The following is a 27490-nucleotide window of genomic DNA, read 5'->3' on the forward strand; positions in this document are numbered from 1 at the left end:
AAAAAAAGGGTTAACTTAGCAGACCCATGTTACCCAAATTCTGCACATTCAGAAGAAAAGCTTGTCTTTATGATTGATCCTTGATCAATTCTTGGGAGATGAACTCTGAGTCCTTGGAATATTTTGCCTGGTAAGTGGTTTTTGTATGCCTGAGGCCCTAGTCCTTGAGGTAACAATTTGATCATCTAATTTATGTAAACAGTGCAATTTATGACAAACACTTGTTTGTGCTCTGTAAGGGGCTAGAGTCTAAGTAGCTGAGGTCAATCATGCAAGCAAGTACCACATGCCTATGTTAGTGCCCCTACTAAAAACCTTGGACTCCAAGGCTCAGGTGAGCTTCCCTGGTTGACACTATCTGGCACACGTTGCCACACATTGCTGCTGGGTGAATTGAATGTATCCATGTGATTCCACTGAGAGAGCATACCTGGACACTTGTGTCTGGTTTCTCTTGGAGTTTGCACCATTTGCCTTTTTCCCTTCATTGATTTCAATTGGCATCTTTTTGCTATAATGGACCATAAATGAAAGTTTAATAGCTTTTCTGAGTCTGGTGATCTTTCCAGCAAATTATCAAGCCTAAGTGTGGTCTTGGGGATTCTTGACACAAACCCAAAGTTTTTCCTTAAAATACTGCAAAAGAAGAAATTCAATACTTTAAAATACTTACAACTCAATACATGAATATATAAAATTTTTGGAATCCCCCCACCCAATTTGAAGTTTCTGAGAATAAATTAAGTATATGAGAAGTGCATTGATTCTTTCAAATCACAAGGATACTCTGTAGCTCAGTGAATTTGACACTGAGTCACATTAGAGAATTATATAGCATCAAATACATCCATCTAAATTAATCAGAGTCAAACTGATAAGGCCTTTCTTACCACTGAGGTTGGAGAAGGGCAGGCGTCTTCAAGTACCAGTTTGCCACACTTGATAAGGTTCAACTGCTTGAGGGAGCTATCTTGAGAAAATTGGAAAAAGAACACCCTTTTTACTAGTTATCATTTGAGTTGGCATGGAAACATTGTTACAATAAGTTGGCATGGTAACCATCTTCTCCATGATCCTGAAGAACCTGAAGAGTAGGCTTGAAATTTTGGCACACATTTTAGAAGGTTGCTATCCCTGATACAACAATACTTTTGTGATTTGGATTCCTCTTTGTTCTGATATTTATAGTTACGTATTTTTCTTGAAAAGAAATATTTCCTGCTTATTTTTCTGAATAAATTAGTCTAACTTGAGCATCTAGCACAATCATTTTGCATGGTAATTGTCTTCAGAGCTATTCAATTTACTTATATAGTGGTCATAAAATTTTTTTCCCTTAGGCTAATACTGAATCCTATTGGCTATATAGTCTACTTTTTATTTTCTTCTGTTTATTTTCACCCATTAAAATGTACTCATTTTAATAATATCAAATATAAAACATGCTCCAAAATTATTTTGTTTTGAGTCTACAGGTACCACTGAAACCCTAGTACTTAGGTAAAAGAAATAAAAGTGAATGCTTGGGTAAATAAGAGATTAGTGCTGTCAAACACTCAGTACACACTCAATTTATGATGTCTTTTATAATTTTGAGAAGAATGGTTATGGGAAAAAAAAACAATATGAACTGCCTATGAACTCTCAGGATTTGATAATTTAATAGTTTATTTTTGTTTTGCCTGAGTTTTAGGTTTACCCATGTGAAATTGCCATTTTTATGTGAAAAATGATTGAATATTGGTAATTATATACAGTTCAATCCAATATAATGACCTAATTTTTTCAGGATATAGTGATCTAGTGTGATTCCAAAGCAACTAGTTCCTCAGGGACTATAAGTTTCTTAATGGCAGGGTTCATATTTGGTTCATCTTTGACATCTTTTTGAGACAGCGTTGCATATAATATAATGCATATTTATGGGGAATATTTGTAATTTTTTTCTGGCTGGCTAACATCAATTTCCTTCCCTAATGGCACCCTGCCTTTGTTTTGTGAATTTTCTCTTCCATCATCTGTAGTCTTGGTGGGAGGTAATACTGGTAAGTCTCCCCCTATGAAAGCAGAAGTATTGAGGACTTCCCTCTCCCTGCTAAGTAATGGGCTTATGAACCTAAGCTTAAGTCAATTGGCTACCTGGAGAACTTTAAAGCATAAGCAAGTAATGCCAGAATGGGAAGAGTAGTTGGAGTAATAGTGAAGTAGTTACCAGAACATTTTATGTTCACAACTGCTCTTTTGGTTTCTGCTGCCTATTCTTTTGCCTCTTAGCTCCTGCACACTTTTCATTGTGATCCTCCTAATATATTTCCCATCGTTTACTTTTATATTAAATTAGAATTTATTTCTATTGCTTATACCAAGAACTCTACTCAATAGGACATTGTTGTTTTATTTATTGACTCATATTCATGAGTTGTGAATAAGTAGGTATGAGTAAATAATTAAATAAACCAGGTCCTATGAAAAGTGAAGAAAATACTGATTACCTAATAAGCCTTCAAAAATACCTAACTTAACCTGTAAAGCAATTCTTATGGAAGAATGTTAAAGGAATAATCTACTATTCAGATATGTTGAAGAATGATTTTTTTCTTCAGAATTTTTACAACTGTCTCCTTTCTGATTTATTTCAGTCTGCTTCAAATGGATAATAGAAAGACTACATATAATTCAGAACAGCTGAATGATTAACTGTGTTCCATTTAATCATTTAGTAGACATTTATTGAGTCCTTAATATGTCCCAGGCATTATATTTTGGTCAATAGATACAAGGTTAAATAATCGGTGCTGATGATAAGGTACCATTCCTAAGGAGGAATTAGTCTAGTACTGCAGCAAGAAGTATATATGATGAAATATCATAAGGTCTGTGTTGGAGTTTTGTGCAAATGCAATGGAAACCCAATGGAGACATACCTAAATGTTTAGGAAGGGTCACGCTGAGGTCTTCTTTTCTCAAGCCTGTGAGTATCTTTATGATAGTTGCTTTAAATTCTCCATCAGGCATGCATGTTATGTATATTTATTTCATTTAGATCTCTCACTTTGGCCTTATCTAGTTCTTTTATTTAGGGTAAGTTCCCCCATCTTGGCATTTTGTCTAAGTCTCTGACTACTTTCTGTTAGAAAAGCCGGTTATGTCTCCTGCTCCTGAAATAATGGGCCTTATGAAGAAGAGATGATGTAGTACCCAAGGCCTGGTGCCTCAGGGAGTTTCTCTGGTGTGCTATGCAACCTCTTTGCTATTGTGTTTGGTTTCTCTATCCTTCAGGCCAGTGGTCTGCAGAGGCTCTCCTTGTCTACTATGGGCAGTGTTTAGTCCCTAGCCTGAATGTGGCTAGTTTTAGCTAGTTGTGCTCTGGTCTGCTTGTGAAATAAGACCTGACACCAAGTCCACCAGAACTGAGGCCCTGCACAACTCTCTGATCATGAGACATGGTGAGGGCAGGTGCTTGTGCTAGTCTTCTGCAGGAGGGGCCCACTGTACTGGGACTGAGGTAAGCTTGACTGAGAAGGGCAGTCTCATCAGAGCACAGGGGAGTGGGGCTTGGTGTAAGCAAGTTAAAGAGTCAGTGTCAGTACTCCCCTGCTTCCTGCTGGTGGCTCTATGTTTATGTTTAGGGGTGGGTGAGGGAAATGGCATGAGTCAGCTACTTTGGCCCTGGAGAGGTATCTCCATGAATGCTACCTCTCAGAGACACCCCTCCCCCAGAAGAGTGAATAATCTCCCCACTGTGTACCCCAGCCATTCTTCAGATAGCTACTTCCATATTGTCTGCCCCTGGGTTGTTTACCTGTCTTCTCTTCAGGAGCAGGGCAGTGCTTTTCAGTCTCTATCCTAGCCAAGGCTGAATATTAGAATAATTGGGATCCCAGAAGAAGAGGAAACAGGGAAGCAGAAAGTATATTGGAGCAAACTATAGCTCAGAACATCCCTAATCTGGGGCAGGAAACAGGCATTCATGTCCAGGAGGTACAGAGACACCCCCCACTCAAAATAGATCAACACCTCCACATAAAATAGTGAAGCTTGCAAATCTCAGAGACAAAGAGAAAATCCTGCAAGCAGCTTTGGACACGAGGTCCATGACCTATAAGGGTAGAAACATTGGACTGGCAGCAGACCTATCCACAGAGAGACCTGGCAGGCCAGAAAGGACTGGCATGATATATTCAGGGTGCTAAGTGAGAAAATATGCAGCGGAGAATACATTTTACAGCAGGACTGTCATTCAAAATAGAAGGAAAGAAAAAAAGCTTCCAGGACAAATAGAAACTAAAAGAATTTGTGATCATGAAAACAGCTCTGCAAGAAGTATTAAAGGGGATCCTTTAAGCGAAGAGAGAGCCCTTGTATTACCTGTAAAGTCAGAAACTGACAATGGCACTACATTCATATCTTTCGGTAGTTAACTCTGAATGTAAATGGGCTAAATGCCCCAATCAAAAGACACAGGGTATCAGATTAGATAAAAATGCAAGACTCATCAATTTGCTGTCTGCAAAAGACTCATTTTACATCCAAAGACACTCCCAGATTTAATGTGAGGGGGGTGGAAAACCATCTATTATGCTAATAGACATCAAAAGAAAGCTGAGGTAGCAATCCTTATAGCAGACAAATTAGATTTTAACCAAAGTAAACACATTAATAATAATATAATAGGGGACTTTAACACCCCACTCCCTGCAATGGACAGGTAATCTAAGCAGAGTATCAACAAGGAAACAGGAGCTTTGAATGACACACTGGATAAGATGGACTTCATAGATATATTCAGAGCATTCTACCCTAAAGGAATAGAATACACATTCTTCTTTGAGTGCGCATAGAATATTGTCCAGAATAGATCACATACTGGGTCACAAATCAGGTCTCAACCAGTACCAAAAGATTGGGTTCATTCCCTTCATATTTTCAGACCACATGCTTTGAAACTTAAACACAAGAGGACATTTGAAAAGAATGCAAATACGTGGAGGTTAAAGAGCATTCTACTAAAGAATTAATGAGTCAATCAGAAAAGGTTTTTTAAAGATTTTATTTATTCATGAGAGACAGAGAGAAGAAGAGACATAGGCAGAATGAGAAGCAGGCTCCATGCAGGGAGCCTGATGTGGGACTCGATTCCAGGATGACACCCTGGGCTGAAGGCAGATGCTTAGCCACTGAGCCACCCAGGTATTCCAAGTCAAACAGGAGATTAAAGAAGAATTTAAAAAATTCGTGGAAACAAGTGAAAATGAAAGCACAACTGTTTAAAACCTTTGGGATCCAGCAAAGGCTGTCTTGAGAGGGAAATATATAGTAATACCAGCCATCTCAAGAAATAAGAAAGGTCTCAAATACACAACCTAACATTACACCTAAAAGAGCTGGAGAAAGAACAGCAAATAAAGACTAAACCCAGCAGTGGAAGAGAATTAACAAAGACTAGAGCAGAGATCAATGAAATAGAAGCCAGAAGAATAATACAACAGATCAACGAAACCAGGAGCTCATTCTGATTATAACATCAATAAACCCCTAGCCAGAATTATCAAAAAGAAAAGAGAAAGGACCCAAATAAATAAAATCATGAATGAAAAGAGAAGAGATCACAACCAACACCAAAGAAATACAACCAAATATAAGAACATATTATGAACAACTATATGTCAATAAATTAGGCAACCTGGGGGAAATGACTGCATTCCTAGAGATGTATAAACTATCAAAACAGAAACAGGAATAAATAGAAAACTTGAACAGACCCAAAACCAAAGGAGTAATCAAAAATCTCCCAATAAAGAAGGATCCAGGGCTGGATGGCTTCCTAGGGGTGTTCTACCAAATGTTGAGAGAGGAATTAATACCTATTCTTCTGAGGCTGTTTCAGAATAGAAATAGAAATGAAAGGAAAACTTCTAAACTCTTTCTATGAGACCACCTTGATCCCAAAATCAGAGACCCCACCAAAAAGGATAATCTCAGACCAATATCCCTAATGAAAATGGATGCAAAAATTCTCACCAAGATACTAGTCAATAGGATCCAACAGTACATTAAAAGGATTATTCACACACACACACACACACACACACAGGATTATTCATCATTATTATTCAGCCCCAATGGGCTTTATTCCTGTTATGCAAGGGTGGTTCAACATCCACAAATCAAAAAGGACAAGAACTATATGATTCTCTCAATATATGCAGAAAAAGCACTTTTTAAAGTACAGCATATATTCTTGATTAAAACTCTTCACAAGGCAGCCCAGGTGGCTCAGTGGTGTAGTGCGGCCTTCAGCCCAGGGCCTGATCCTGGGGACCCAGGATCGAGTCCCGGGTTATGGTTCCCTGAATAGAGCCTGCTTCTCCCTCTGCCTGTGTCTCTGCATCTCTGTCTCTGTCTCATGAATAAATAAATAAAATATGTAGAAAAGACTCTTCACAGTATAAGGATAGAGGAAACAATATCATAAAAGCCATCTATGAGAAGCCCACATAGAATATCATTCTTTGAGGAAAATCAGGGCTTTTCCCCTAAGGTCAGGAACATGACGGGAATGTCCACTCTCATCACTGTTGTTAAACACAGTACTAGAAGTCCTAGCCTCAGCAACCAGACAACAAAAGAAACAAAAGGCAACTGATTTGGCAAAGAAGTCAAACTCTCACTTTTTGCAGATGACGTGATACTCTATGTGGAAAATCCACAAAGACTCCACCTCAAATTGCTAGAATTGATACAGGAATTCAGCAACGTGGCAGGATATAAAATCAGTGCACAAAAATCAGTTGCATATCTATATGCTAACGATGACACAGAAGAAAGAAATTAAGGAGTTGATCCCATTTACAATTGCACCCAAAACCATAAGATGCCTAGGAATAAACCAAAGAGGGAAAGGATCTATACTCAGAAAACTAGAACACTCATGAAAGAAATTGGATACACACACAAAAAAAATGTAAAAATGTTCATGCTCATGGATTGGAAGAACAAACATTGTTAAAATGTCTATGCTACCTAGAGCAACTGTTCACTCAATGCAATCCCTATCAAAATACCATTAATTTTTTTCACAGAGCAGAACAAATAATCCTAAAATTTGTATGGAGCCAGAAAAGACCCTGAATAGCTAAAGGAATATTGAAAAAGAAAACCAAAACTGATAGTATCATTATTCCAGACTTAAGCTCTATTGCAAAGCTGTAGTCATCAAGATAGTATGGTACTGGCACAAAAACATAGATCAATGGAATGAATAGAGAACCCAGAAATGGGACCTCAACTCTGTGGTCAACTAATCTTCAACAAATCAGGAAAGAATATCCAATGGAAAAATATAGTCTTGGGGATCCCTGGGTGGCTCAGTGGTTTAGCACCTGCCTTCAGCCCAGGGCGTGATCCTGGAGTCCTGGGATCGAGTTCCACATCAGGCTCCGTGCATGGAGCCTGCTTCTCCTCTGCCTATGTCTCTGCCTCTCTCTCTGTCTCTCATGAATAAATACAATCGTTAAAAAAAGTCTTTTCAAAAAATGGTGTTGGACAGATTGGACAGTCACATGCAGAAGAATGAAATTGGGCCATTTTCTTATACCTTACACAAAAATAGATTCAAAATGAATGAAAGACCTTAATTTGAGATAGAAATCCACCAAAATCCTAGAGGAGAACACAGGCAGCAACTCTTTGACCTTGGCCACAGCAACTTCTTGCTAGACACATCTCCAAAATCAAGGGAAACCAAGGCAAAAATGAACTAATGGGATTTCATAAAAATAAAAAGCTTTTGCCTAGCAAAGGAAACAGTTGACAAAGCCAAAAGATAACTGACAGAAGGGAAGAACATATTTGCAAATGTCTTATCAGATAAAGGACTAGTATCCAAAATCTATAAAAACATATCAAACTCAACACCCAAAGAAGAAATAACCCATTCAAGAAATGGGCAGAAGACAAGAATAGACATTTCTCCATAGAAGACATACAAATGGCCAACAGACACATGAAAAAGTGCTCAACATCACTCAGCATCTGGGAAGTACAAATCAAAGCACAATGAGATACCACCTCACACCAGTTAGAAGGGCTAAAATTAACAAGTCAGGAAATGACAAATATTGGTAAGGATGCAGAGAAAGGGGAACCCTCTTATACTGTTGGCAGAAATGTGTACTGGTGCAACCACTTTGGAAAACAATATGGAGGTTCCTCAAAAAGTTAAACATAGAGCTATCCTATGACCCAGCAATTGCACTACTAGGTATTTACCCTCAAAATACAAATGTAGTGATATGAAGGGTCATCTGCACCCCAATGTTCATAGCAATGCCCACAAGAGCCAAACTATAGAAAGAGTCCAGATATCCATTGACAGATGAGTGTTTAAAAAATATGTGGTATATATATATGCAATAGAATACTACTCAGCCATCAAAAAATAAAATCATGCCATTTATAGCAACATGGGTGGAATCAGAGGGTTTTATGCTAAGTGAAATAGGTCACTCAGAGAAAGATGATTATCATATGATCTCATATATGTGGAACTTAAGAAACAAAACTGGATCATAGGGGAAGGGAGGGAAAAATAAAACAAGACAAAATCAGAGAGGGAGACAAACTTTTGATCATATTTTCCAAGCTGAAGGTTGCTGGAGGATAGGGGGTTTGGGGGATGGGGTAACTAGGTGTTAGACATAAGGAGGGTACATGATACAATGAGCACTGGTTATTATATAAGACTGATGAATCACTGAACTCTATCCCTGAAATTAATAATACAATACATGTTAATTGAATTAAGTTTTAAAAAATTTATTAAAAAAGAAGCAAGACAAATAAGTCCTTATTTTACAAGGGGAAGCCCATAAAGCTCCCTGGAGATTTCTTAACAGAAACTTGGCAAGCCAGAAGGGAATGGCATGTGCTAAATGGGAAAATTCTGCAGCCAAGAATACTCTATCCAGCAAGGCTATCATTCAGAATAACAGTTTTCCTAGACAAAAACTAAAGGGGTTCATGAGTACTAAACCAGCCATGTAAGAAATATTAAGGGGGACTCTCTGAGTGTGAAGAAGAGATTGAAAGTGACAGATAAGAAAGGATCAGAAAAAATCTCCAAAAACAATGACAAAACAAGTAATGAAATAGCAACAAATACATAGCTGTCAATGATTCCTTTGAATGTAAATGGACTAAATGCTCCAAGCAAAAGACATGAAATGTCAGAATGGATAAAAAAAAAAATAAGACCCATCTCTATGCCACCTACAAGAGACTCGTTTTAGACCTGAAGACACCTGCAGTTTGAAAGTGAGTGGGTGGAGAAATATTTATCATGCAAATAGATGCCAAAAGAAAGCTGGAGTAGCAATACTTATATCAGACAAACTAGACTTTTTTTCGTTCTTGTATTTTTTATCCAGCTTTGATCTCAGGGTAATACTGGCTTCATTGAATGATTTTGAATGTGTTCCCTCTATTCCATTACTTGTAAGATTTTAATAAAGATTGTCATTAATTATTTTTTAAATGTTTGGTAGAATTCACCAGTGAAATTTGTAATTAGTCTTGAGCTTTTCTGTGGTGGGAGATTTTTGATTCCTAATTCAACTTTAATTCTTGTTATTGGTTTAAAAATATTTTCTATTTCTTGGATTCAAGATTCATAATTCAATTTTGGTAACTTCGATTTTTTTTTTTTAAGGAATTATCTGTTTTTTTCTAAGTTATCTGATTTGCTAGTATATAATTGTTTATAGTAATCTGTTATACTATGCATATCTGTAGTTATCTGTTGGATTGTTTTCTCTTTCATTTCTCATCTTGGTTTTTGAGTCTTCTCTCTTTTTTACTTAGTTAATATAGTTAAAGCACTGCCAGTTTTGTTCGTTTTTTTTTTTTTTTTTTTTGAAAAATTGGTCATTACTTTCAGTGTTACTGTTTATTCTGGTGTCTATTTTATTTATTTCTGCTTTTTCTTTGTTATTTCCTTCCTCTACTAAATTTCAGCCAGTTTTCTTCTTTTTCTAGTCCTGTGGTGAAATGCTAAGAGTTATATTTGAACTTTTTTCTCAATACAAGCAAGTATAGCATAAATATCTTAACATCTGTTTGTGCTGCATCCTCCCCAAAAGAGTACATTATCATGATGAGCACTGAGTAATGTATAGAATTAGTGAACCATTATACTGTACACCTGATACTAATATAATACAGTATATTAATTATAGTTCAATTAAATAAAGAAAATTGAAAATGATAAGAAACAAGTATCTGCAAAGGAGGAAAATATGTCAAAGCAAAAATGTGGCACTTAGGTTATTTTGAAAGAGGGAAAGATTTTTACAAGTGGAAGGAACAGGAGGTAAATGGATAAATTTGATTAGTTACAAAGGGATATATCATACATAATGAATGTGTCATTGATAAAAAATTTAGTGATTTAATACAAGAATTTTAAAGTAGAGTGGATTGATGAATTAACAGTGTCTAGGTTACACTAACATTTTGAATTAACTTTGATTTTTAAGGATTCTTTGTCTTTTATTGACCCACATAGTAAATTCTGAATTCAAATTGAGAAATTTACCTGGCTATGTTATATAAGAGCAATGAGAATATATCATAAATAAACCCAGCATTTCGGCAGATTTTCTGCAGAAACTCAGAACTTTCCTTAATATAATGGAATTATCTGTAATAAAATTGAATTTAAACACTAACCATATTATACTTTTTCTTTCCCTGTATGGAAAGGCATATTTTTCATATTTTCAGCCACTGGTATAGATAAATTATCAATTTCATATGGCTATCCCTCCATCCAAATGATATTAAAAATATGAATGGCCTTGGCAAAAGAGGAGTTTCTTTCTGTGTATGAAAGCAGTAAGAAAAAAACTTTGGTTAAGGATGTAGTTATAATGTGATCTTTTGTATATAAACCACCAAAGGGAGTATCTCTGTTTCCACATTTGCCTCCAGGGTGGATCTTCATGTGTGTAATGTTACCCAAGGTAGATGTTTTTGAGAATGCCCTAGAGAAAGGCAGCCAGGGTTTCAGTTGTTCAGAGAACTAATGTTTAGGTAAAGATGGTCTGGGTCTATGTTTAGATAGATGCTGCTACTCTAACCCAATAGCAAAGACAGTGGGGATATTACAGGTGTAATATACTCTGGACTTGACCATATGTTTGGGAATAGGAGAGATATTAGAACTTTCCTGTTTTGAAATAGACATACCTCTCTATTTATTTTTCTCCTGGAGCCCTGGAACACATTTTTGTTGAATATCTTATAGGGCTAGATAGAGAAAAACAACTCTTAAATAGATTGCCCAAATACTTCTTATGAAAGATTTCAATTTGTCCTGAAATTTAGATAACCATCTTCATATAGCATTTTGCTAGTGTTTTCTCTTTGAACTTGAAGTCATAAAGAAAGAATCTAATAGAAAAAGTTTAGTTTTTTAAAATTTCTGGTCAAATAGTCTTCAAATTTTTACTTATAAGTCAGTTTTTTTAAAGATTTTATTTATTTATTCATGACAGACACACAGAGAGGGAGAGAGAGGCAGAGACACAGGCAGAGGGAGAAGCAGGCTCCATGCAGGGAGCTGTACATGGGACTTGATCCCAGGTCTCCAGGATCTGGCCCTGGGGTGAAGGTGGTGCTAAACTGCTGAGCCACCCGGGCTGTCCTAAGTCAGTTCTTTAAATAGGTAATTTTGATACTCTAGCTTTTTCATGTTGTAATAAAGAATATAATAGCAGGAAATTAGGTAGGTTTTGACAAGTAGGATTTCTGTACCTTGAGTTAGCATATAGTCTCTTGTTTTCTTCTCTCCCACTCATTTTTTCTAGAAATCATGTTGTATATTCATATCTTATTTTTTTAATCTTAGATTTCATTCATATCTTTAATTTTCCTTTGACTCTTTTTAGCAAATACCTATATTAACATTCTGGTTCCATTTGCTAAGCATGTTATTTGTGCTTTGCATTGTATTATATTGGGCTGAAGATGTGGCCTATGTTTGAAAACTTAGAGGAGGTTGGATATATGCTTTCCTTTCTCAGCCACCAGAATCAGAAAATCAGTGGAATTTTTTTTAGGTTTGAATGTCTGAGAACAGCACTTAAACCCAAGCCTCTAATTTCTAATTCCAGTTCCTCTACATAGTCTTAGAAAAGTCAGTCTCTCTAAACCTCGGTTTTTCACACCAATGGGATGATTACTATATTTAACATTTACTTTAGAATGGCTGTGAAGATCAAATGAGATAATATTGGTGTGAATACTTCGTAAACTGTAACATGTTATATATACATTAAATGCTAATGCTGAATTATTTAATCAGGGCACATTGACAATTTTGAACCCGTGAAGGCAAAGATACTTCTAATGAGTTCTGGGTGTGATAAGGAAAAAACTTTTATTGTTTATTGTATATCAGGTACTGTTTCATGGACTGGGGACAGAACAGGAAATAAAATATATTCTCCAAAATTTAGGCAAGATAATGTGGCCCTAACTGCCTTTAAAGGATTAGAAATGATTCTCTTGTCCCCCTAAGGGTCCTTCAGAGAAAGAGCGGATCAGTCCATTTAGGCCTAGGCATCCAAAGATAAAGGTCATGGACTGTGCTCATGATTTCAGAATGATTATTTTCCCAGAGAACAACCTTTTTTTTTTTTTTTTTTTTTTTTTTCTTTTTTTTCCCTACATTTTTCCTGTGGCCCTTTTTGTACCTTCTCTGGTTCTTTGGGTTGCAGTAAATACTGTTCTCTTGACTTCAGTACTAGCTTTGTCTCCATACCGTATCTGCTTTTGACTCTTTCTGATTTCAGTTACGTGCTTTAATCAACCAATTGTCTGATTTCAGTTAACAACTAGGTCAGTCATTTGTTCTAAAGCCATAGCTGAATTTTACAACCAGCATCTATTCCAGTAAACCCAAGGACCTTTCAATTTTAAAGTAATAGAATGATTGTAAATTTGCTATCACTTCTTTCATAGGGCTGTTTATTTTAGCAGTTCAATTTTTGGCATAAAACACCAGATCACCTAAAAAACAATTGTAATTGTGAGGATTACATACACTCAAGTATTTAGGAGGAGGTAGTGATGACTTCTTGAAAATTTAATGATGATTTCATTTTCCCTATGTTTTTGTGAAAAAGTTGTGTGATTATAATTTTAAAAGGCACAAATATTAATAGAGACTAAGATTGTTTGTGGGAAAGAGTGATGTTACATCTTTTATTCACATTATTCTGGAAACTCAGGTGCTTATTTATGTTTCTCTGTGATAAACACCTATGAAAGCAATCATACAGTAATTAGCTTAAGAAAAACTTCCCTTATCTGATTCTTTGGTGACATTCTTAACCATACACTAATAATAGCTTCTCCGTTTTAACAAAGTTATTCTCGACCTTTAAGCCTCTCTGTGAAGAATGTTGTTGGGAATTGGAAGAAAGCTACTTTGTCTTCTAAGATCAGAATTGTGTGTTGCAAACACTGAAAATGATACAAAAGAAGAGAGTTCACATAGTTAAAGTGATGTATATAACTGATACCCAGAGGTAATTCAAACTATCACTCCCTTGGATCTTTTCATTTATTCCAATAGTAGCCATTGATAGTATCATAAAATCAAGTATTCTCCAGTATTGCATTTGCACAAAAGATCAGGAGTCATGTCAGCGTTTGAGCCTGCCCCCGTTGGGCTGACATATAAGTACACAGAGACTGATGTGAACTTGGTTGTAATGTTAGAAGTCTTGGGTCCTTTTTTGCTGTGGGTGTCTTGTACTGGTTAATAATTCTCTTTGACTTGTTGAATCTTTATTTTATAGGCTCTTGTTTGGGCTTTCTTCCCTTGTGAGCATCCTATCTTGCAAGTTCTCTTATTCCTCTATTTCACTCATAGGTAGGATTGCTGATGACTATTCTGCTCCTTATTTCAGGACTCTCATGCTGTAATGCTTCCCGAATTGAACTGAGGAAAAGAAAATGATTTGTCAGGGTTAGTATTTATTTCCTGTCTGTGTAGTTTCAAATCTAAGTTAGGTACTCTTAGGTACATCTTTATACTTGAAATATTCTGGTGCTGAAGAGCTTTGCAAAGCCTCTTACATCAATTGGTCCATAAGTAGTAATTCTAAAACTGTAAGTCTCATGAGATGTCTCTTTTAACTTAAAATTGTATATTGGTTGAATTCTTAGTTGTCTCAGGTATCTGTTCTAACATTTTCAACTCATTCTGAAATTTGCTTTTATTGTAGAGTGTAATTTAGGCACTTCACTAAAAGGGCAAATGCTCTTAGGAAAGAAAAAATATACAATGACTTCTCCTTGATGAGAGCTCAAATTCAAAGGCCAAAGTTTTTTTTTGTTGTTGTTGTATTTTTTGTTTGTTTTTCGACTTTTCGTGAATAGACAGATATGGCTGGAAACTAACCACAATTCCAGACAGATTTGACAATTTACCAGGAGACTGCAGATTGACTTTGATGCTTTTGAAAATATAGCTGAGAACAGACATCTCAACTAGGGTCATCATCAGTCAGCTGTTCAGCTTGACAGTCTTTGTCAATGTTTAGTCAAGGCTGCACTGGAGTATTTTCTTTGAAGAATCTTTATGATATTTTCCACTTGAGTATCTGCTTTTAAAACTTAAAAATAGATATGACATTCTAAATTTGGGGCTCCAAACATGTTTTAGACTTGACTTTTGTTCAATAAGTATAATTCAATATGAAATAAGCAAGTATAACATTGAGGATTTTTTAAAGATTTTTAAATGATTCATATTCTGGTAGTAGATTCTTAGCAATGACTGATGGTAATACAACTTCACTTATTCTCTCCTTGCCATGGAGCTCTCTCAAAATACTTAGGACCATCATTATCATTATCATCATGCTCAAGAAACTTCAGAAGCTAGTTATGTGCAATTGTGTATGGAACTTGTAAAAGCAAGTGATCTACTTTTTTTGAGCATTGACTAAGAAAAATTATATTGGAGAAGTTTATTTCAAAACATTTGAATTGCAATAGGATAATAGTGATGGGTATCAAGTCTTTTATTCCATTCCATTGTGAAGCCACAGCATGGCTAGGTAGAAGACAGCAAGTTTTCAGTACACAATACATTTTAATTGTCCAAGAAAGATATACACTCAAGTTTAGAGATGAATTTCATAACCCCAGTTACTGGTTGAAAAGACATAATAGGAAAATATATAACTCGGGGTACCTAGGTGGCTCAGTTGGTTAAGTGTCTGCCTTTGGCTTGGGTCATGAACTCAGGGTCCTGGGATGGAGCCCTGAGTTGGGCTCCCTGCTTAGCAAGGAGTCTGCTTCTCCCTCTCCCTCTGCCCCCATCCCTCGCAATCGTGTGCACACATGCTCTAACTTGTACTCTATCTCTCACTCACACACTGTCTCATATAAATTTTAAAAAAATCTTAAAAAAGAAGAAAAATATATAACTTGAATTTGCTAAGAAGCAGCTGACATAAAATTCCAACTTTGATGAAATCCTTGTATTTAAATTGCCAGTCAAGTCAAAAGCAAAATTAGTTCTTATTTAATCAAAGAGCAGCACATTTATATAAATCACAATAAATATAATTAATAATTAAAAACTTAAAAATAAAATGTATAAGACTATGCTTTTAGTATTTTAGAAAACAACATGGTATACTCAGAACATACAATAGTAATAATGTTTTGAAAAGATAGATTTCATCAAATAAAATTAAATACAACAAAAGTTGTGATATTTAGGCAAACTCTTCCCAAATAACCAACCGACCATCCGGAATGATGTATATCATCTCTCTCTCACACACACAAACATACATCTACCTTTCTATCCATATGTCTGTATGTCTTTCCACATATCTACCTATATATGTGTCATTGGACATGAGCTCCCATGGGAAAGAGATGACCTTGGGAGAGGCAGCTTTCTCTGTAGCTGAGATTAAACCTGCTGTTGGGGTCAGTTTAACTGATATCCTTGGACACGGATAGGAGGAGCAAATTAAAGGAGAAAAGTTGCCACAGTAACAGATGCCAGAAATTACCAACAGAAAACTTTTAAAATGTTAAAACCAGAAAAAAATTCTCTGAAGTTAAAGAATGAGTCCATTTAATAGGTTCGAATAGTATTTTACACCTTAATAGTTTCTAAAGGCACTATTATAGTGAAATTGATGTTCCTAATGATAATCCTGAATCAACAAGCCAAAAAAAAATCTATTCAGCAGCTTCTGTTATTTTATCATCTGTCTATCTATATTTGGGAACAAAATGGTGGAGAATTAAAAAAAATTGGTCTGTAAGAGTGTAAGTTCAGTTATCTAGAAAATTTTATTCTTAGTTATTTTATTATTATTATTATTAGTCTTCCTATCATCTTATGATACTGTTTTGTGATCTGGCTGTGGGCAAAGTGAGGGGCGGCAAGAATGAGTTGCTATGGTTCATAGAGTCAGTGGACCACTCTGCGTGGCATGCTTTTCATAGAGGGAATGAGGCTGAGGGGGAGAGAGTCCAGAATTAAGCTTCTTGTGAAAGGAGCCAAATTGAGATTGGGAACCAATTTGGAAAAAAAAAAAAAAAGAGAGAGAGAGAGAGAGAGAGTGAGTGTTGAACTGATGAACAGGGCTATTAGAGCACACATGTGAAAGGCAAACCTGAAGGAATTTGTAAGGCTGGGGATAGGTGCCCATGGGTGCTTTTAGTGCACTTTACATGGCATCCAGGGATGAAGAATACATTTTTTTAAAAAAGGTTTATCTAAAACCATATTTATGAACTCTGTTGTGTGGTGAAGCATGAGTAGTGCATTAGTTTCCTAAGGCTGCTGTTCTAAAGACCAACAATTGGGTGGCTTACAATAACAGAAATTTATTGTCTCACACAGTTCCAGAGGCTAGACTTACAAAATCAAGTATTGGCAGGGCTGTGTCCTCTCTGATGACTCTATGGGAGAATCCTTCCTTGCTTCTTCTAGCTTTTGGCAATTCTTAACATTCCTTGGCTTGCATATGCATCATTCCAGTCATATGGCTTCTTGTGTTTTCTCTCTCTGAATGTCCCAAATCCCCCTTTTTATAAGAGTACCAGTCATACAAAATTAGAACCCACCCTGATGACCTCTCTTAACTTGACTATCTCTGTAAAGACTCTGTTTACAAATAAGGCCATATTTTGAGGTACTAGGAGTTAGGATTTGTTGAAATAAATTTCTAGGCCCAGGATGAGGCCCTGGGTACCACATCAGCAAACTGAAACTTAGATAACTCATGTACCTAAGACCAGAAACACAGTATATCCAACAAGCCAATCCCTGGTTGGTTGCCAAGAATCAGTGATGATTTCCTGTTCTAAATAAGGTCAGATGTACAATTCCAGCCAATCAACTAAAGCCAAATACTCTTTCCTTGTTCTCTGATTATTGTCTTCTATAAAAACTGCAGCCCTGTCCCTTGCTTTGCAGTTTTCTGGACTCTTGAGAATGGAGACTTCTTGCTTCATGAAGTGTGAAATAAAATTTGCTTAGATCAACTAAATTGTTCTTTTTTGATTATTTTAACAGACTTAAACATATCATTTTGGGGGGACATTTTTCAACCCATTACAGGTGGATTCTCATCAGTTCTACTCCATATGCTTTAAAATTTCATAGAGTTCTTCCAGATTTTGTCATTATATTATCTATCAATTTTAAGATCCAATATTATACATTTTGTCTTTTATGGAATTTTTGTGACTACTTTTTGAAAGCTCGAAAGAACTATCCTGGAGTTGGTATCAACATACCATTTTGAACCATATTGTTGCTCTGTTCTCTTGAGTGTATCTTTCATGGTGATTTGGTAGTTTCTCTTAATACTTTCAGGGGACTAGAGGAAAAATGGAAATCAGATAAGTTAAAAGGTGAGCAATGAGTTGATGAGATGGGTTTATATTGTGTGCTGTGTAAGCTCAAATCTCTATAATAAATTCCTTATTTCATATATTTTCTAATAGTTCTGCTTTTCTGATCAAGCCCTGACTGATGCAGTTGATAGAAGAAAGAACTGTTCAAGCTCTGAAAAACTTGTAGGATTTTTTTTTTTGATCCAACCCATCAAAAAAGTGAATCATGCACAATTTTGAAGGACAATTTGATATATCACAAAAAATAGATAAAGCATCAGAATTGATGTGATCCAAAGCTGTGTTTCAGCCAGGTTTTGCTGCATAGTTGTTCTTCTCTTGTATTTGACCTAGTAAAGTCAGGGATTTGCTTCAACTAAGCCATTTGTCATTGTCTGTAAATCTGTACTGTTACAGATACTGTGTAACAAAATAATGATTAATAAAAATATTCAAATGGACATCAACTGTCTTTCATGTGAACTACAGTTTAGTAATGTATGAATGCATATGTACCTGTTTTTGTTCAAAGACATTGTGTCTAGTAAGCACTAAAATGTTATTTTAAACAACAGCAGTCTCCAAACAACAACAAAACTTGGAAAAATATGACTGGTAACAAGCTTTCTTTCTGAACGATAAAATGTGACTAATAGTTCTATAGAGAAAAAATGCACAACAATGGATATTTACCTAAGTAACATTTTATGCCAAAATGGTACAATGATTTATAATATTATAGGCCATTTCAGAAGTTGCTACAGGACACCTCGTGCAGATAGTGTACTGTGTGGTGCAAATTATAGTGATTTGTGGAAGTGTAGATTGGAAGACTGGAGCAATAAAGAAAGAAGAATAATGTTCTTTGGATCACTGGGGAAAAGCACAGCTCAGCACCTGTCCCCAGGCAACTTTGAATAGTACAGCACATTGAAGTTCAAGTCTCTGAAATGTCAAACCTAAATGACAATGAGATTACATTAGAAAAAAAAAAATCAAGATGACTAGTGGCTCATTTAGTGTTATGAATGGCATATCTCCATAAAAGTCACTTAAGGTGTGGTAAACTGAGAAGCACTGCAAGTTGCTGGGTAAAGAGGGAAATAATATTCACTTCTTAAATAAGTGAGGGAAGGGACACCAACTGGGAGGGAGAATTTAGCTAGGCAAAGAATTTGTGATTTGGGCTTCAATTGTGACTCCTTTTCTGATTCATTATCTTACCTTTAGAAAGTTGAGCCTAGATTGGATGTAGTGAGTCCAATTCTGTCTCCTGTACAAGTAAAAAGGAGAATCGTGTTCAGGAAACAAAAGGTGCACAATAAGTTCACCCCAAGAGGGAGAATATGCTTCATGCTGTTTACAGGCTCTATGAATGTTGCTATGTCCATATTTTACTTCTCTGGCCTCATAATCCCACAAGCCAGAAGGTAAAACTGTGCAAGGAATGAGCATGATTGGACAAGGAATCATGTGCCATGCATACCTGTTTGACTCTTTTAGTGTTTCTCTAGGCTGCTGTGAATATAGTCAAGTTAATCTTTGAGAATATTAAAGTCATACTAAAGAAATTGCAAGAAAGGAAGAAAGAGAAAGGGACTTTTTTTTTCTTTTAGATAAGGGAGACATGGTTTATGTCTTTCCGCATTTAAGGTGGGTACTGTACTTTTAAATGAATTTTGAGCACCTGCAGAGCAAAATGTTGTGAATTCAAACTAATGTACCTGGAAAAAGTCAAGAGAACAAATAGATTGTGCATCTTAGAAACTATGCCAGTGAGTATTCACAGCATGCAAGAACAATTGTGTAATGCACATTTTTGTTAAGAACACTTACTTGCTTAAATAGGAGCTTCTTTCTAACAAGTGGCATTAACATTTAAAATAGGCCTGAGGGGCACCTGGGTGGCATAGACCACTGAGCCTGCGACTTAGTTTCAGCTCAGGTCATGATCTCAGCATCATGAGATCAAGCCTTTCCTTGGGCTCTGTTGTGAATGTGGAGTCAGCTTGAGATTATTGCTTTTTTAAAAGTATATGCATATATATATTTTATTGAAGTTCTATTTGCTAACATATAGTATAACATCTTTCCTTCTCTGTTTGCCCCTCCTGCCTGTGCTCTCCCTCCTAAAATAAATAAATCTTTTAAAAAATAAAATAGGTCTGGGCAAATGATTGTTGATCATGTTTTCCTTTGCTTGAGTGGATGCTGAAACAACAGGCTGCAGAGTCAGCCAGAGAATGTATCCTGAGATGCATTTTCATGGCTGGAAGACCTGGGAAATTATTTATCATTACCAAGACTGTTTCCAAATCTGTAAAATGGGAGTAGTATCAGTTTCTGCTTCATAGACTTTCACAGAGATCAAATTAAATAGAAAATAAAGCATGGAAATCACTTGGCTTGGAAATTGAAATGTAGTCCATAGATGTCAGTCAATTAATTCTTACTCTTGTGAGAATAGAAATTTGAACAGAAATGCTATGAATTGGCTTTTATTCACCATATTATTGAGGTAAACTTTGATAAATAAACAACAAATTTTGTAATAAGTGAAGCACAAATGGGTTTGTGACTTCAGAGTGAATTTTGGACAGACATTAAATACTAGGGCATTTCATAATCTAGTAAAGTGAATATTTTATCATGCTATTCTGGTTAAAATTCTTGGTAACGTAAACATTTTGTACCCTTTATTTAGGAAAAGTCTATCTTCAATAAGGAGACTCCATCTGTTTGTGAGTGCCTATAAAGGGAAAAGGTTTCAAAGTCAGTAAAAAGATATTTTTAAAGTTTTGTGATATAAATAATTTTATTTAAAAGCCACCATAGGAATTGCTAATAGTATTAAGTCTGACAAGAATTTCTGATCTCAGTAGTTTTCCAGACTACATAGTTGTTACAATGTTTAATTATTTCCTTGAACAGTTGATTTCATTTAAGATGTTTTTCATTTACAATCATCAACAGTCAGTAACATCTTGATCATTTTAAACAGTCATCCTTCAATATTAAGATGCTCTGCCTTTCCTGCTGAATATTTATATTTCTTATAAAAAAGGCTGGTGTGAAGTCTTACTTTCGTCCTGTTGGTTAAGACTGTTAAGAGTCACTTCAGACAGATAGTTCAAGTGTATGTTTTAAGAGAGCATTTGTTATCATACCTGTTGAGAAATATCCTCAATTTTAAAAAATCAAATTGCATCTGGATTCATCTTAATAGTGATTTCTATATTTAAATGACATTCATATGTATAAATGAGATCCCAAAATTCTTTAGGTATTTTCTGAAGGACATGGACAGAGAAAACAGGATTCCTAGATAAAGTACAGGTTAATCATTTTGAGGAAGGTGAGGGGAGCAGATATCCCATGTGTTATCTTTTCCTAATCTATTCATTCTTTCACAAACTTCTAAGAATTCCTTTTCAGGTCCAGCTTCTCAGGTTCTTTTGCTATAGGTTAAAAGTAAGACCTGCTCTGCTCTTTATGATCTTCTTAAACTAATTACCTCCATGTACCTCACTTTTCTTATCTATAAAATGGGCCTAATAAATTGTATCTACTACCTGGGATTGTGAGAGATAGATATGTGTGGTATCCAAATTGATGCATTGCAAAAAAATGCCCATTAAATGTTGGCTATGTTATTATTATTTTTATTATCAGCATTGTCATATCTTTTGGTGTCTATTTTGGTTAGTGTAGTTGCATCTACCCCAATGTTAAACATGAATCCTAGAAATTCAGTAATTTATTCTTTTCTACAGGCTCTGTTGCTCATCATTTTCCCTTTTCTTTCCCTATTGTCTTGCCCTCATTAGTCTCCTGAACAAATCCAACAGCCCCCTACTTAGTCCCCTTCCCTCATCTTGTCTTCTTCAATTTATGTTCCACTAGCTTCAGAGTTCCAGCTCTGAAACAAACCTGATTAAGATTCTAAGCCATTGTGCAACTATGTAGTTTTGGACAAATCACTTATCCTCACTATTCCCCAGTTTCCTCATTTGAAAATAACTACTTGCCTTTCTCATGTGGAAATGTTATGATGTGCAAATGGATGCAGAACCCTTTGGCTTTATAAAGGATCATGTGACATGAGTCATTAAGGCATAAACTAGAAAAAGCCTGTATTAGAAGAGATGTAACTATTAGATGTGATTTGGTTTATCCTTACATTTTCAACATGATTTACATCATTCATTGACAAAACAATATGTGTAGTTTGGAATAAGATTGGGCTACATTTAAAAAAAAAGAATGTGTCAGTGTGCATGATTATTATTGTGTGCCAATATTTACCAGAATTGGGGAACACAAAGATAAGGAGCTGAAAGTATATGTTCTGTTTTTAATATTAGTATAACGATGACATGCTCAAATTGGCATTCAAATTAGGTAGTGGATTCTACCTAAATTAACAGCAAATTTATTAGTTGAGGGAGCAAATACTACGATTGTTGCTGTCATGGTTGCTACTGATAATACCTAATCACATCTACCACTTACATGTTTAAGGCATGGTTATTAAGCATTGTAAAACATTATCTCCAGGATGCATGTGATTTCATTCATATATGGAATTTGAGAGACAGAGAAAATGAGCAAAGAGAAAAAAAGAAAAAAGAGGAGAAACAAGAAACAGACACTTAACTATAGAGAATAAACTGATGGTTACCAGAGATGAGGTGGGTGGGGTGATGTGTTAAATAGGTGATGGGATTAAGGAGAGCACTTGTGATAAGCACTGGTTGTTGAATCACTATATTGTACACCTAAAACTAATATTACACTATATGTTAATAACTGGAATTTATTTATTTATTTTAAGAAATCTTATTTATTTGTTTTTTTTTTAAGATTTTAAAAATTTATTCATGACAGACACACAGAGAGAGGCAGAGACACAGGCAGAGGGAGAAGCAGATTCCTTGAGGGGAGCCTAATGTGGGACTCCGTCCTGGGACTTGGGAACTATGCCCTGAGCTGAGGGCAGATGCTCAACCGCTGAGCCATCCAGGTGTCCCTTATTTATTTAGCTTTCTAGACTTTGACATTTAAAGAGTTACATGCCTGATCTAAACAGGTACAGAAGTATTGGGATTGTGACTAATTACCATCACCCAATAAAGCTATTTGGATATAGCATATGTTATACTTGTGAATCTCTAGATCAATAGGGGAATTGTTTTGGTAAATCCTCTGAGATCTTCTATTAAATTATGCAACATTATCCTAATTTGACATCTTTTTTTCTAAATAAACAAGATCACAAATACATTATACTGGAATGAAACACTGAAAATAGATCTTAGTTCACAAGTGCAGTGATTACTGCAGTTCAGGAAAAACTATCGTTAACTCTAAATCAACAAATTATACAAATGTGTATAGCTATATCTGTTGAGAAACTTGGTCCCTTCTTCAGGTAAATAAATAACTCAAATAGAAAATCTTTGTGTGTGTGTGTGTGTGTGTGTGATTTAGATTCGGTATGCAAAGAATATGTGTATCTGTGGCATGTGCTATGAATATTTGCACATGAATATACTATTGCTTAGGCCACATTGGTAAAAAACTGATATGAATAAAAAACAGGAAGATTTTTTGATTATAGATAGTCTATTATTTATATATTATAGATAGATACTCAAATATGTGTACACTAGTATATCATTGTCAATTGGATCTGGAAAATTTATTTCTTTAAATATATTGATAAACTGTAGCTTGAGTTGTTTATAAATCTCACAATGAAACTAGTAGGACATAAAAATTAAACTTTGGAGCAATTTAGAATCAATGAAACAAAAAAATTTGTTAAAGTTAGAAGGTAATGACAGTATTTATGTACTGGCTCTTCATTTTCTGTAAGCAACTTGGCATATTTGGAACTAAGCAGTACAAATGAACATCCAAATGTCCATATATGCATATATAACTATTGTACCTTTTAATTAATTTCTTATAAACTTTTATTTATATAAAATTATATATAGATTATGTACATTTTGGTTAATTTGGATATTATTTTTTGAGAGAGAACACATGCAAGTGAGGGATAAGTAGGGTGTGGGGAAGGAGGGGCAGATGGAGAGAGAATCTTAAGCACATTCCGCATTCAGTGTGGAGCACAACACAGAGTTGGATCTCTTGACCCTGAGTTCATGACCTGAGCCAAAATCAAGAGTCAGACAATTAAATGACTGAGCCACCCAGGTGCCCCAATTTGGATATTATTTTTAGTTATTCATGTGAATGTCTATAATACATATATAATTTACTTTGATTTGGAGTTACTATAGTCATGTGTACTTGAAATTTATGGACTGTCTTTTCAAAGAACATATTGGCCAATAATATAATGTGTAACTTTTTATAAATCAGATTTGATCTAATCAGTTTAAATTTATATAAATGTTCTGATATTATATATATTTTTAAATAATTAAACTTTTTCCCTGGAGTGTAGTTGACACACAATGTTACATTAGTTTTAGGTATACAACATAGTGATTCAACATCTCTATATGTTCACCATAAGTGTAGATACTGTCTGTCACCATACAATGCTATTACAATTGATGATTATATTTTTAAACATAAATATGTGAACTAAAACAATTGTTTTAATTTTAATTGAAGCATTTTTTGGAATTAATTTATTTGGAAGTGTTAGGCATGTATAGAAAATTATGGTAAATTTTGTTATTATTTATTACTATTTTTTGTATTACTGGATCAATGCCTAAGGAATATCATGGACAATAAATCTGTAATATACTAGTGCTGACTATATAGATGGAGTGAGTGAACCCATATGAAAAGTACTATTATGAAAAAGTGAAGTATTTAAAAAGAATTTAGTGAATGTGAATTTCTCAAGTTTACCTCAACAATATTACTATTATTATTATTACTAATAAAATTATAATTGAGTACTATATTTAGAAACTGTGCTAGGATCTTTAGATTAATTTTTTAAGGTTTTATTTATTTATTTGAGGGAGAGAGAAGCACAGAGGGAGAGGGAGAGGGAGAGGGGGAAGCCGACTTGATAATGAGCAGAGAGCCTGAGAGGGCAGTGGTGATGGAGGCTCTGTCCCAGGGCCCTGAGATCATGACCTGAGCCAAAGGTAGATGCTGAACCAACTAAGCCACCCAGGCATCCCTCTTTATTTTTTTATTTAATTTTATTTTTTTTTGGCATGCCTCTTTAGATTAATTTTTAACTTAATCTTCATAATGTTTGTATGATACATTGTTATTACATATATAGACTGTATGTGTGTATTATAATGTTTTTATTGATGTATCTATCATTATATTATTTTATTGAATGTATAGATTAAGATATTGAAACTAAGGCAAATTAAGTGACTTGCCCAAGATAATTTTACAAATAGGTGTTTGAGAAGTGATTCTATTTATGAAGAATTTCCAGGCATTGACAAACAACTTAATACATCTTTCCATCAAATACAAATCATGTGATTATGTGATTATGTTATTGTTCTTAGAATGAATCTTAAGAGGACCCAGAATACATTGGGAGGACTAATCAAAAACATTTGGAGGAGCTGCATTTGTGATTTGATGGATTCTTTTGGAACATATACTAGCAGATACTAGCAAATACACAAAATTATGAAGATCATATAAACTTAGATAAAATTAAGTGAGATTCTTTTGTTTGTTTTCCTGTTTCCTCCTTAATGTTCTTATTTTATTGCATTGTCAACTATTCATATTTTCTTTTGTTTAAAGCAAAGTTGAGTTTGATGTGAAATTACTGTGATATGTAGGTGTCACTGCTATATGCTTTTTTATATAGGAAATACAGAAAAGAAAAAAGAAAAGGTGAAAATTTAGAAAAGGGAAAAAAACTAGAAAATAAAAATGAGAATTGATAAAATTAGAATCAGAGAGGAAATTGATCATCATGAACTTTCTTTCTTTGATTTGTTTGATCAAAACTACTTGTCAAAGGAAAAGAAATCATCTAATAGAGTCCCATCTGTTCAAAATCCATGAAAAATGCAAGAGCACTTTGTAATTAACTTCTGTGAAGAGGTATTGGTTCTTTGTTTTAAGTGAGACTGGGAAGAGAATAGATATGGAATAGTCTGTCAAATGAAGACTGTAGGTATTACCAAGGGGGTACACTTGAGATGTCAAGGTACTATTCTGTGATAGGAGTTATGCAGGTGAAGATACTTGACTAGTATAAAAGAAATAAAAAATGAAAAGCAGTGATAAGACTCAACTGATTTGAGTCTATAGCGAATCCAGAGTTTATAAAACTGGAGACAGGGAAAATGTATTGATTGAAAAGTTATGGTGAGGTAAGTTTATTATGGAGATACTGTATTTATTTTGTACAGATACAATTTAAAAGGAACTGTTGCAAGATAAATGTGTTACTTTTGTAGTAAAACTCAAGTTTTCAATTCTGGTTATTAATGTTTCCTAGATGAAGTTGGTCAATAAATGGTTCCCATTCAAGTAGTCAGTCACAGTCCTTTCATCTATTATTATAGTAGGACACCAGGAAAATACTTTTATTTATTTTTATTTTTATTTATTTATTTATATTTTTCAGGAAAATATTTTTAAAGGCCTGGGAGATAACATAGAATAAAAAAAAATGCTTTAATTAGGTCTCTAAACCCTAGTCATTGAAATGAGCCCTAAGTATTGTGAAGCAGCAGAAAATAACCAAAACATATGCCATATTCCAGTAGAATATGGTTACATATAAGCAGGGTTGAGTTACTGGTATATAATTAGAGGAGATGTTTTACCCTATATATGTAGCCATAGAGAGCAGTATAAATATTCTATTGGTGCTGCCACAAATAGGGTCTCTAATACCTATTGTAAACATTTAGTAGGCAGAGAAAGGGCTTTGGACTATGAATGACTAATGAAATGAATTCTTTATTTAATCTGGACTTGTGTGCTGTTGATTCTGCTATACCTGCGTTGTAGAATTTCCTTCTTCATTCTTACACTCCTTATAGGTCACAAAACCCCCTTCATAAATTCCACTGGACTAGGACTAAGATCTAGCTCTTCCTGGTCTATATTTAACTCTTGGAAATGCTGTGCACTGTGTAAGAACTGTGAACATGAAGGTTCCGTAGTATTCAGCCTATCAGGGAGTACCTTGAGAGTTCTGCTTTATGATGTCTCAAGGCAAAGAAGGATTGTTTGCCTCTCAACTAGCATCTGATCAGCTGCTTTTGAGCCATCAAGATGTCTTTGTCTTCTCTTCCAGCAGCTATTTTGTCTCATATGATAGCTATAAACAATGTGCCTCCTCCTCCACTTCGCAGTTTACCAAGTGAGTGAGAAATATGTCAAGGGTTTGTCATTGTTTTCAGTGGGATTTACCCCAGATATAATGAATAGGGGGCACTTGTGAATTTGTAGAGAGACGAAGAATCTTTTTGACAGAGTAGTGAGATGGAAAAAACCTATGCAAATCCTGCTTTGTTGCTCTGAAGTCATTTCAGTTCTCTAGATTTCAAATATTTTACTT

At 35.0% G+C, this 27490-nt stretch overlaps 1 protein-coding gene and 1 long non-coding RNA gene across 18 annotated transcripts in view; one reads left to right on the forward strand and one right to left on the reverse strand.

Annotated features, from left to right (window-relative positions):
• The window catches only part of CNBD1 (cyclic nucleotide binding domain containing 1), a 531845-nt gene that overhangs the window by 11043 nt on the left and 493312 nt on the right, over positions 1–27490 (forward strand). Inside the window, exon 1 of one of the 16 annotated variants that reach the window (XM_038579696.1) lies at positions 26527–27292. The exons of 7 other annotated variants lie outside the window; for them this stretch is intronic. In XM_038579696.1, the coding sequence (XP_038435624.1) occupies positions 27205–27292 (88 nt within the window). In that variant the 5' untranslated portion in view covers positions 26527–27204. Of the gene's footprint in view, positions 1–26526; positions 27293–27490 lie in introns of those variants that run through there. 8 more of the 16 variants (XM_038579684.1, XM_038579683.1, XM_038579682.1 and 5 more) reach the window with 8 other exon arrangements.
• LOC111093149 lies at positions 520–27054 on the reverse strand. Of its 2 annotated transcripts, XR_005381190.1 has the most exons (4): positions 26927–27054; positions 19168–19216; positions 891–966; positions 520–636 (listed from the first exon to the last, which is right to left on the reverse strand). It is a non-coding gene; the product is annotated as an uncharacterized LOC111093149 (long non-coding RNA). The 2 variants fall into 2 exon arrangements; XR_005381189.1 differs by lacking the exons at positions 19168–19216; positions 26927–27054 and having other exon boundaries at positions 891–1037.

Source organism: Canis lupus, chromosome 29 (assembly GCF_011100685.1).
Source record: "Canis lupus familiaris isolate Mischka breed German Shepherd chromosome 29, alternate assembly UU_Cfam_GSD_1.0, whole genome shotgun sequence".
Lineage (NCBI taxonomy): Eukaryota > Metazoa > Chordata > Mammalia > Carnivora > Canidae > Canis > Canis lupus.